Source organism: Tribolium castaneum, chromosome 1, assembly GCF_031307605.1.
Source record: "Tribolium castaneum strain GA2 chromosome 1, icTriCast1.1, whole genome shotgun sequence".
Lineage (NCBI taxonomy): Eukaryota > Metazoa > Arthropoda > Insecta > Coleoptera > Tenebrionidae > Tribolium > Tribolium castaneum.
In genome coordinates, this window is record NC_087394.1 from 21071972 (window position 1) to 21084579 (window position 12608).

The window sequence follows — 12608 nt, forward strand, 5'->3', positions numbered from 1 at the left end:
TGTTATTTCTTTCGAAATAACTCAAGAACGTGTGAAATGTCGTGAAATGTCATGAAGATGACCACTTTGTGGTTGAAACGCGTTGTGTTTAAAATAAAGGTTTGGTGTGATAGGGTTTTTAAACTTTGTTTTATTTATTTTCCACGCCAAGAAAATCCAATAAGAAGTAACTGTTACTTTGTTTTTCTTGATTTTATTTTTTTACTGTGGTCCTTTTTTCTTTTAGCATTTGTGCAAACATTCCTTTTATCGCCTCCATCTTGGGCTCTAGGGTTTTTGAATCTGACGATTTTCTATAGTTACTTCACTTATTTCAAATGTGTCTGGGCTTTCTATTCCTCTTTTCCTCATTCTTTTTTCCGACTTTTCATTTTTCATCTCTCCATACCCCTTTTTAGTCCATACGTTTAGTTAGAGATTTATTTCACTGCTTGTTCTATGAATTTGAAATAACTAATTGTTGGGAGCGGTGGGACGGGACGATAAGTTTGGAAAATCCGTCTCTGTTGGTTGGGTGATATAAAGAAATTTTTATAAAGGTACATTTATTTATTTGCAACTGTGTCCACAATTTACGTAAATAATTTTTGTAACAAAAATCGTCCAAATACAATGACTAAGTCTCAACACTACATTAATATGTACATAAAATTATCTATTGTCACGATCTGTAGACACAGAATTTTGTGCAAACTATCGCCAAACAAAGCATAATAATTGTGTTAATAGTTTGAGCACTGAACACAAATAAATAGCCCATAAAATAAATGTGGAATAAAATGACTTAAAAATATCCTCGTTATTCAATCAAATTTACACAACCTGAAATTTCCTATATATAAATATAAAAAGGGGGAAATGCTAGGCGAATATGTAAAAAATGAGACTAGAGTACTATATCCGCATTTTTAATGTTGTGTCATAAAATAATATAAAATAATAGTTGGATCGAATATGTACACATAAACTTAACTAGTAAAACATAATCACAATAAGAAAAATAAAAACGAAACAATCACAAACACAGTGATGGATTGACAGAAACGTATTGCACAAGGTGAAAGCAAAAGTCTGACCTGTCTGTACAGTCTAGAATTACAATAAACTATACATTAGAGCCGAGCAGGCTAAATATGTACATCTACACATTATCACTAAGCCTACTGTGAAAATGTTCAGACGTCGTTAGAAACTTGAGCCGAATCGAAGTTGTAAAAATTTTCTTCAAAATATTTCTTGATAATACTTAACATAAATTCTAAAACACTAAATTATAAAATCACGAATTCATGGCAGATATGCTTACAATAACTCTGAATGTTTCCGTAAATATGTCTAAAACATTCGTAAATTTTTCTACTAAACACCGTTTTACATATTGTAAGCGACATAAATGGGGTCGAGTTGGTCAGCTAAGAAGCCGTCGCGCAAATGCATGCGCTGCTTTTCTCCGCGCGAATTGATGGGGACCACGCCGGGGTCCACCACCACTACTACACCTACGATCAAGTGGTGTTCTTCGAGTACGGTGTTTGTCACGAGAGGAACCAAGTCCAGAGCCTCGCTCTCGTTGCCGTCCAGCTCCACGACGACCACCAATAGATTGGTCCAAGTGAATACGGCGCTGGAACAAACCAAATACATTCAGACAGAGTTTTACTTTTGTGTTTACACCATTTTTCAGCACCCAACAGAAATGACAATCTCGTTCGTTCAAAAATTAGTTATTAAAAGCCTTATAATGCCGATTTACTCTCAAGATGTAAATTACAACAGCAGTGGCTGTTAATTATAATGATATATTCGACGAGAAAATACACGTACTATGAGATCGGAAATGTATTGAATTAGAGCCAGCTTTGAAAGTAAAGTGTAACTTTACGTCATTTTTTTTCCAAAACATCGTGTTGAAAAAGACAGTGGAGAATACTAAGTGTCCAGAAATTCCGTTTCCATGTTCGCAAATAAATGTTTAAATAAGGTTTTACAGAAGTTTCTCCGAAAATTCTGTTACGCATTCCCTAATTAAATAATATTTCCACTCCCCATTTATTTTTTCACCTGTTCGAAAATAGCACTCAAAATGTAGACTTTTTTTGGGAAGTAAACACCATTTCAGAATAATTTTGTTTAAGCAAGGAATCAATTTTTGCAAAGCAACTAAAATTTCGCAGGTACACCCTGCTTTAATTCAATTCATTTTCGGTCTTATGGATGAAATTTAACTGAAGTTTAATCGTACCAGAAATCGGGCCTAAATGTAATAATAATATTATTATTAATAATTATTACGGCGTACGGTCAATTATTACAGATTTTTTTTTATCTCTAAAAATAAAGAAAAGTGTTTAAAGAAAAAGCTTTTTGAAATATGAATATTTAAACATTGCACAATTGGACAATGCTGTAATATAATTTATTCACAGAAAAACACAAATCATATGATTTTTCTTGTTTTGCAGATTTTCCTTAAATTTTAATAATATCCCTAACTTTTTTCGATCAGTTTATTTATTTTTGCACCGGCCCTAAAACTTGGGATACGGTGTATACAGAGTGTTTGCAAAGTTGAGGCGGTCCTTTCAACATCCTGGTACTATGCATTATTCTTAAGAGTTGGGACAAAACTTTTAGGCCCTGGTTCTGGTACGATTAAACCTCAGTTAAATTTTATCTCTCATTTAGTTGCTAAGGCAGTGCGTATCTGATTGGCGTTGCTATGTTTTAACTGAGGTTTAAATTTATCTCTCCGTTATAGCTCGGAAACTCTGAAAACGACCACGAGCCAATGCGTACTTCGTCAAGATTGAGCAGTGGCGTAGCAAAAAGCATTTCTGTGGTAAAAAATGGTTTTAAAGCAACGAGTAAAAACGAGTTTACTACAAAAAAAAGGTATCTAATGTCATCTCTACTATAAATTTACCAACAAACTATGGTTTGTTGCGAACCTTTAGCAACAACTGTCAATTGAAGCCAATTGAAACTGATGTTTCAAATTTACTAGGGCAATTTTTACAAAAACATTTGTTTTTAAAACGATTTTTTATTATTTCAGTAACAAAATTAAAATATTCTTATTTAGGCACGAATGCATAAATACACGCCACTGTTCCCCTAAATTTACGAATGGACTCGTCCGCTCTGCGGACTCCTAGCACCGTGGACGATCTGTCATTTTCCTTACTGTAAATACATTTCCAGAAACTGGGCCTTTGCAAAATGTGTTCATAAACAGACAAACTTTTAGTTTTTCTAAAATTTTTAGTTCAGTCCTGTCTATTTGCCGTTTTGCGTACTCTCTGAGTACTCCTAGAATAGCAACAAATCTGTGGATTTTTGATTTTGTGTCAACTCGTAAATTTTTAAACAGGGTCGGTTTCAAAAATTATTGTATGAATTATTGTATTTTCGTTATTATCAACATTGTAGTAAGGTGTTTTAGTATAAAACTCTTAAGAACAATATTTTCACTATAGGTAAAGTCCAAACTGCTGTACTGTTCTCTTTGGAGTACCAATTTCTTTATACAGCTAGCTGTTAGCTAATCCAATCAAATCGTACAGTTCCGATCAAGAAGAATGACACCCCTACCCATCGGGCAGGATAGTAAAAATCCAACTAAGATCTTTTAAGTCATAAATTTCAACAAACAGCTTAGTTTACAAATTGTCCCGCTAGTTTACACAATATCCAGCTGGTTTATAAACTAGCCAAACGTACACATTGACTGTATCATATCGAAATGTTTTGTGGCTGCAGTTTTTGGGGTATTATTTTTTTTAACGTGGCTTATAATTTATAACTTTTAAGCTTATAACGCACCCAAGAAAATCGCGACTTCAAATGAAACAAAAATTCTGAAATTTTACACACCAACTGTACGTTGAAAAAAAAAAAACATTCACGACTTTTATTAATTTTTTTGTTAATAAATAAGGTCGTAGCAGTTTTATGAGTTTTTGGACTAAATGAATCCTTACTTGCTAGCCCATCGAACCCTGGTATCATAATTATAAATTTTTACTTGGTTGGTTAAATAATCGGTCTTTTTTAGACGCAAACTAAACGTGTGATTTATTAGAAGATGGTATAATTTGCCAACAAAGGGATCAGTTACCAGTAGCCGACCTTTTTCAAGCCCCTTATTTACAGTCTTGCAATAAAACTGATGCCTGCATTGAAATATCCCAACGAAATCTTTTACAATCTTACCCCAATTACAGTTCACATTGTCACCTAAATTTGCGACGCCACAAGTAGCAACTCATAAATAAAGATTATTTTTAAAATTAAAATGTAAAAGTGCGCTTTCGTAAGTGAATACCCGTGGTTTAGTATAAAATTCAGAATTTGATTTTTTGGTCTAAGACTACTTTTTTAAAATTATTATCTTTAACTGTAAGTAAAAAATTACCAAAAAATTAGGGGAGATGATACCTTTCGAAAGTACAATCAAGCGTGTAAAATGCGGTATTTTTTTATTTAATTAGAAATCGCGATTTTCTTAGGTGCGCGATAAGGTTGCTCTCGATGCAATCACAACTTTACCACTCTTAAAATAATATAATATTGGTATAGATGGCTATTTTATTCCTAATTTAAAAAAAGCAGTGAAATTGCAGCCGCAACTTTGTAACTTATTGTTTTTGATTTCGGTGAAATTCCCTTTGTAGGCAAAAATCGTTTTTTGACGGCTTCATCTTCTACCCTCCAAATATCTATCTCATGAAAGCATGTTTTTTTCTCGCTCACTTTCTTCCCTCTTATTGGAATTAACCAACTTTCTGAATATTTGGAAGGTGAAAAATGATATTTTCTGATGAAGCCGCATTATGTATACCAGGTGCTCAAAAACCGGCGCACCAACTCATTGGAATGTGGTAGAGAATTGCTAACATATAAAGGTAAAAATAGTAAAAAAATTCATTGTATTAAAATTATTGATAAATAACGAATTTTAATTAAATGATATGTGGCAACGTTGTCTAACAGTCATGATTGCAATAGAATTTGATCAACAATGTTAATAAATTATTTTTGAAAAGGTTTCCTAGGAAATAATTCCCAGTGTTGACACATGTACTAATTGTAATTTTTTTGATGAATTTTATTTTTTTTATTAAAAAATCTGCCAAGGTCTGATAGGAAATTTAAAAATAATTATTCATTGTTGTGTTAGGGAACGATTACTTAGTGTGAAACATAAAACCATTAAAAAATAATGAAAACTGAAGAAGTTTACAAAACAAATTTGTAGCTTCATATTTTTTAAAATATGACCTTAGGGAGTTTTTTAAGATTTTTTCCGTGATCTACACATGCTTCTCAACAGCGTACCACTGAGTTGGTGCGCCAGTTTTTGAGCACCCTGTATTACAGTGACTTTATTAGAAACAGTGGCGACAATAGGTCCAAATAGTTGAGGCAAATTAAATAGCCCATTAAACTTTTCAAATGTTATGAAATGAATTAATCTGATTAAAATTAATATTGAGACTTTCTGTTACAACTGCATATATCACTCTGTGATATCACTGTACTTATGACCTCTTTCTGAAATGGTTTCTAGAAGTTCTATATTCGGTTCACTTTCATAAATACCATTGTGGTGCAAATAACGTACTCTTAGCATTAACTTTTGTCATGGTAACAGGTTAGTCATTTGCACCACAATGTGAATCGCAAGTAGAAAATGTTTGTAAAATTCTTACCATTCGGAAATTTTCTTGTGACATCTGAGCACACTATTCTCTATATCGATCGGATGATACCTCATCCCTCTGAGCATAATTGTTTCATCTAACGCCCCCACGACAAAAACAGCATCGTGCAATTCCGGAGAATCGGATGTGACTAGGTGTTGTGATGACCCGAGCGACTCTGTATCACTCTCCCTGCCCAAAATTGTTTCCTCACTAGGACAAGTGGCTTGGGTGCCTTCAGTACGTCGCAAAAAGCCTAAGTAGCCCGTCCTGGCGTACACCTCCCCGGTATTTCCCGTAACCAACCTGTAAAAACACCAATTGCCATTTTCGCTCAAATCACATCATTGTGCACAAACCTCGCATTGAAATGGTCGCCATACTCGCTCTCGTCTCCATAAATTGTGAAATATCCACTGGCACTATGCCCGCTCTGAACCCAAATCTCGCCCAGATGGGAATCCCCGCACTGACCTTTGCTTTCCGGATTTGCGATAATCACTTTAACCCCCGGCAGCAACTTCCCGCTTTCCATTAGGCAGAGACTGTGCGGACTGCCCCTTTCGACCAAGCTCACTCTGTCGTTACGCAGAGCGCGGAGGTCGACGTAGACGGTGGAGGGTTCGGGACTGGAAGCCCCTTGCAGGCAAATGGCGACGTTGACGCGACAGCCGAACGAGGTGGAGACGGCCCGGGGGCTCAGGCCTAGAGCGCTGAATAATTTCGAGAAACTGGTCGTGAGATTGATGCGAGGCCGCTCTTCGGCGACGACGACACAGGTCCGGACGCAGGCTAGATTTACGCCGCGAGATTTCAATTGGTTGACTGAGGAGCCCAAGCCTTTGGTGCATAGTTCCATTACGCCATAGGAACAGAAAGTATCGCGGACTTTGTATTGACTGACGGCGGAAAGCCAAAGGGCGGGGTTTACTTCCACCTCAGAGGGCGGGATTAGGATGGAGTGGTGGCCGGAGTATATGCTACTCAAGCACCTGAAATATAAAAAAATGTATTAAAGTATTAAATTAAAATGTAACACCTTGAAATAGTAATTGTTTTCCATGTTAATATAATTTTGGGTACGAATTTAGGGATGTTGTTTGCAGTTAACAATTTTAAACTTTTTAGGGGGTAGCGGTCTAAAATTATTGGAAAAAATAAAAAACTTAGCTTAATCTGTGTAAAATAATCTAGAGGAACACAAAAAAGTATTTTTTTTTCTTCATTGCTAATGAAAATTAGGCAACGTTGTGGAGATTCAGTTCAAAGAAAAAAATTTTTCTTATTTTTCTGCTTTTTATATGTTTATGGCTAATAATTCACATCCATCTTTGGAAAAAAGATTGAGCTCACACTATTTTTAGAGGCATGTGTCTAATGTATACGATCCCAAATACAAGGTTTTCCACGTAATTTTACGAGGCCTACTACTAGAGTTTTCTCTAGTTTGTTCACTCCTTCAAAAAATGCAATGTTTTTAGTTAGTTAGCGATTGAGTTACATAGGCTAGAATCATATTGATTGCGTTGCATAAAAACTGTTTTGGAGAACAGCAATTTATGACGATTAATGAAACAGTGATTAGTTTGACAACTACTGTCATGGGTTTCCAAAAATAGAATAATTAAATGTGTGTTTTTTCTATCTACTGTTTTGTGATTTTTGTACAGGGCGCCCATTTTATCTGTTCCCGCCTGAAAATTTTTGCGTAGACAACACAATAAACATTTCACAGTTAACTTCGTTTTAAGTTCCATTCTTTTTAATTTAGCAACAAAGTGGGTAGGTGTAACAACATAAGTGTATTAAGTATTAAGTATTAAGGATTAATTTAATGAAAATACGCAATAAGGATCTGCAATAACAAAACAACTGTGGTCTGTAATAAGTGTTCGACCTGTGTCTCTTGCCCTTCTTCATCAGTAAAAACAACACTAAATAATGTTTTCTTTTTATCATTGTGTAGCTGATACCATATAAATGCACAAAATTGCAAACGGCGGGGAAAATTTGTTTCAAAAGAATAATGAACAATTATGAACAATTGTGACGTGATAGGGGTGAAATCTGATAGCCTCTAAAATGTTAAAAACGGACCTTTTTTCTCAGTTCTAGTTGCCTTTAGATTTGTCTCTGGTTGATATGAGGATTTTTTTTCTTAAAGTCTCCTGTTTCACGTAAATTAATTTTGACATGATTTGTACAAGTAGTCTGTCTCTCTGGGTATTGTTTCGCGTATAGTCAAACTGCTGGTTCATAGTTTCAACTAAATGCTCTCAAAGACCTTATCATGTCGCTTTTTACGGAATTCGAATACATTTTTAAACGACAACAAGTCAACCAAAGTCAACGTTATGATGACAGTAGTTGGTCACTGTTGGTCACTGTTGACTAGACATTAATTCTTAAAACCAAAATTTTAAAAATCTAAGTCTATTTTGAACTGTATAATGGGTTGCCTGTTTTCAAAATTCAAGGCGGGAACAGATAAAATGGGCGCCCTATATACAGACTGATCGAGAAATACTGAGTCTGTTGGCAACAGATTTGAAAGTATTTGTGCTTGTAATTTGCAACATTGCAAGCGAATTCGATATTTCTTGACAATTATTTGACGTACAACCCCACAAGAATGTTAAATTGTTGTTAACTGGAAGCGTACTGCATTGGTATCCTTAAAAATTTAAGTCCAGTGTTGGCAACAGACAGTATTTTCGGTGCGTACCAACGGTGGTCAAAAAACTGGTACAAGCATGACAGTTGTTTAATCCAAAAATTCACAAATTTCAATCGGGTAAATTTAGCTTTCTACGAATAGAGTTTAAAAATTGTGACATACTAATGACATGTTGTCAAAAGCATTAAGATAAACTCAGTTCTTTAATGTTCTCTACATTTACAAAGGTTATATAAATAATACAGTTGTTCTAGCACCTCTTTAGGATCAAAGAGCTCCAGAGGCTACCAATAGATTTCTGACAGTTTTTGAAAAATTGATTCAATAAGATTCTTTAATAAGAAAATTCAGGATTTATCGATTTTTATGTTCACCACTGGTACATTAGGCGCGGGACTCGTAAAGTTGTATGAAACATCCTGTATATAGTGGGTGACAAAACCAAATATCCTCAACACTGTGTTTTATTTTACATATTTATATTTGAAAGTTTTGTCTGAAATCCACTTTTAAGTAACAGCAACTATTATTTTAATAATGCCAAAAAACATTTTGTTTTCCATCAAACGGTGTCGCCGTGTTGTAAATTTGAAATAAAATACAGTATTGTGGATATTCGGTTTTGTTACCCACTTTACACAAAAATCACATTTAATGAAATAATTTTGGAAACCCATGCCAGAATTTTTTGAACTAGTCACTGCTGCAACGGAGAGAATCTTCCGCGCTGAATGTTGTAATGTTCCAATAAAATAACCGGCCACAAGTCATCCACGATTACATTGTCAACTTTGACTTAACCGATTTGATAATAATGTTCAGAGTTTTCCGGATTTTTTTCTGAATTAAATATTGCTTGCATTTTAAAAGACTTTCTCATTCATGAATACTTTTTTTTTTAATTATTAATATGTAAGTCTTCTAATTTGCAATTGCAATTTTTCGAAAGGGTTTACAAAAGGGAGAAGGTCAGAAGACAATCATTTTTAAAAATTTCAAATCGAGTATTTATTGGAATATGAAACTATCTGTCTATAAATGAATGTAGGATCGTAGTAGGTATTGAAATTTTGCTGCTTCTTTACAGAAAAAATGACCATTGTTAGTATATGCAAAATTTGGTTTTACTGATTGCCTGAGTAGATAAGAAATTTCATAGAAATAAAATAATTAAATGAAGCATATTCAAACTCCAGAACCACCTATAAACAGTCCGTACTATTGTGCAAGCCTCTTATAAATAATTATGAGAAACACCCAGTATGCATTAATATTAACATATAAAAAATGTTTACACAACGTAATATGCGAAAACATGCTTTTTTTTAAATTAAAACCCGCTCGTTTTTCTGAGATTTTATGAATAGACACAAAAAATAAGTCCCAAATTTAGACTTTTAGGCACAATTTGATCGATTGGCTTATTAAAAGAAAATAATCGCTATTATTATTTAAAAAAAAACTTATGTAAATATCTTCCTTTGACTTTAATGTTTTTTTTACAATTGGCTATTTTCTGTTGAATTATTGTCAGAGTTCCCAAAATAGCTAAATATAAACTTGTTTCATTTAATGTAGAAAATAAAAATTACTTCTGTAAGTTTGTATTTTTCGATTCCTACAACAGCCTAAAGTTTGGAGACACTTTACACTAAATAAAATTTTATTAACTAAGTGTGATGATAAATTGTCTTCTCACTATCCTAAAACAAGGGTAAAAATTAGGGTAGAGTAAATATCTTTCTACGTCTGATATTGTTTACAGGGTACGTCTGAAGTAACTGCACTAATTTTAGACTGCGTTGTATAGTTATACAATCTGGCTATAAATGAATCTAGGATCGTAGTAGGCATTAAAAGTTTGCCGCTTCTTTCCAGAAAAAACGAACAATGTTAATACATGAAAAATTTGGTTATATCGGTTCCCTGAGTAGATAAAAATTGGTATCTTTCAGAAATTTCATAGAAATAAAAGAATTAAAAGTGACAAATTCAAATTCCAGAATCATCTGAGATCCTACACTCTTTTATAAACAGTCTGTATAAAAAAGAGGCTTTTTTACATTTTATGACAAATATTCCTACTTTCAAGTGTAGTTAGTATGTAAACGTCCGATTTTTACAAAAGTTTAATAGTTTATCATATTGCATGTGCTCTTAACATTTCTAAAACGTATCTAAAATATGATCATGAGACGCAAATTTTTATAGGTGATGCGTATTTAACCGCAGACTTCATTTATTTCAATTTGTTGAAACATTGTATCAGAAACTCCAATTTTCTGTGAATGTTGATGACGTTTAATTTAATTACTGTGGAAGTTTTTCTCCTGGTGGTAAATAAAATTCCCTTAATAAACGTTACAGCCTTAATTTTACAGTCTTACTTAGCCCCCCTCGTTCATTAAACAGATGAGAAAACTTCAACAAAGTTGCAAGTGAAATGAATTATTTAGTTTAGCACAAACGTAATGAGATATAAAGCAACTGGTTGCAGTCTTGTTATAAGACCTATTGAGGTAAACTTTCGCAATTAGTCTTTGTTTTTGCATAAAAGAATGTTTACTCAGCACTTTTATAAAATGAGAAGTTTTTTCTTTCTTTGAAAAAATGCTTCTCTCATTTCAGAAAGGCTAAAACTCAATATGAATATTTTTTTTACTTAATTAAAACATTGGAAACTTTGAAAATACGTTTCTCGGACAAAAATAAGTAAATTATTTTTTGAGTGATTTATGAAAGTACATGCGACTTTAAAAGTTTTGCAGCTAAACCAAACTTATAATTAAAATTTTTCACTTGTTAGGTGTTGAGTTTTCAATTAAATTATCATTGTTTTATATTGCTGACAAGTTTGAATCAGCGGCAATTCAATTATTAGCTTGCGATTAAATATACAGATTGAATTATTCGATGACGCTCTCCATAGCATTAGAATTAGTTGCGATTTTCATAAAGGTACGAGGGTTTTCTTTCTTTACTTTCAAAAAAAAATAAAAATAAAAAAATTATACCTAAAGACAGTATCGTGCACTCTCTTATCCCTGCTGCTTTACTTAAGAAAATAATAAAATCGATTTGTTGCCAAAATTTTATTTTGCAAATGTAATTCCCCGATCATTGTCGACAGTTATTCCTTAGGTGCGCTTAATTGTAAACGACGTAGCAATTAATTCCTTGCTTTTATTTCAAGCAAAACTTTCGGCATTCAAGTGCAACTACTGCGTCTAACTGAATAAAGTAAAACAGACAAGTTCTCAACTTTTAAAGTTCAAACTTACAAAATGACTATCATAACGATACAACGAGTACTATCTCTAAAAGTTCACTGGCAAACTTATCGAGTTTTCAGCAAAACAACCCTTTCTCTAACGACCGGAGAGAATATCCAGGCTCTCTAAATCATACAAGCCGTCATAATATTTTAATGCATAAATATTTAATTAAAGAGTTTACGACATCGTAAAAGCTTTAAATTTATACGACTGGGAGTATTTCAATAAAATAATGCAAATTAAAGTCCGACACTGACCCGTCACATAAAATTTCAAAGCATTAATATTTAAAATAAGTGCTTTTGTTCCATGGGGACAAAGCCAAATACATTTTGATTAAAATGAAAATTGCATTCAGCAAAAATAACATCATTTAGAGGCATTATTATTATTCAGTTATTGTTGTGGTCATACTACGGATTACTATAGATTAGGATACGAAATGTTCGCATTACCTCATGCTCGATAGTTCCGTCAATGTCGGCAAAGGGCGCAAATGTACCATTATCGTCAAAGTTTTAAGAGTTCAGAAAAATGGTTGTTTATCATAAGGCGAATAAATAAGTGAAGGCAGAAAGAGTATTAAATTCTGAATGGTAGGAGGTAAGGTACTGTAAAAATCTCAAACTTCACTCAGTCTCATAGTTTTTAAAACGCCGAGAACGCGATTAAAGATACAGGAAAAATTTTGAAAAAAAGTTATAAAGGACTAAATTTCCTACAAAAAAAGTCCACAAGACCATATATTCAATTGTTTAGACACCAAAAGTGTTCAAAGAAATGAAAATGAATTTAAATATAAAACGTCGAAGACAGAAATAAGGTGTCACTGACTTTTTTATAGAAAATTTAATTCACTACAACTTTGTTCCATGTACTTTTATTGTATTTACAACCGTTTACTCTGCGTTCTCAAAAACTGATAATTGCTTATAATTCTTTGCATAACTACAT

General features: G+C 33.3%; 1 protein-coding gene across 13 annotated transcripts in view; it reads right to left on the reverse strand.

Moving 5' to 3' along the window:
* Positions 1–892: 892 nt before the first annotated feature.
* Positions 893–12608, reverse strand: part of DIP2 (DISCO Interacting Protein 2) — a 169428-nt gene continuing 157712 nt past the window's right edge. For 12 of the 13 annotated variants that reach the window (XM_064358368.1, XM_064358362.1, XM_008201023.3 and 9 more), the window contains 3 exons: positions 6062–6694; positions 5712–6008; positions 893–1624 (listed from right to left, as the gene is read on the reverse strand). In XM_064358368.1, the coding sequence (XP_064214438.1) occupies positions 1372–1624; positions 5712–6008; positions 6062–6694 (1183 nt within the window). In that variant the 3' untranslated portion in view covers positions 893–1371. The remainder of the gene's footprint in view (positions 1625–5711; positions 6009–6061; positions 6695–12608) is intronic. The other variant, XR_001574647.2, reaches the window with a different exon arrangement.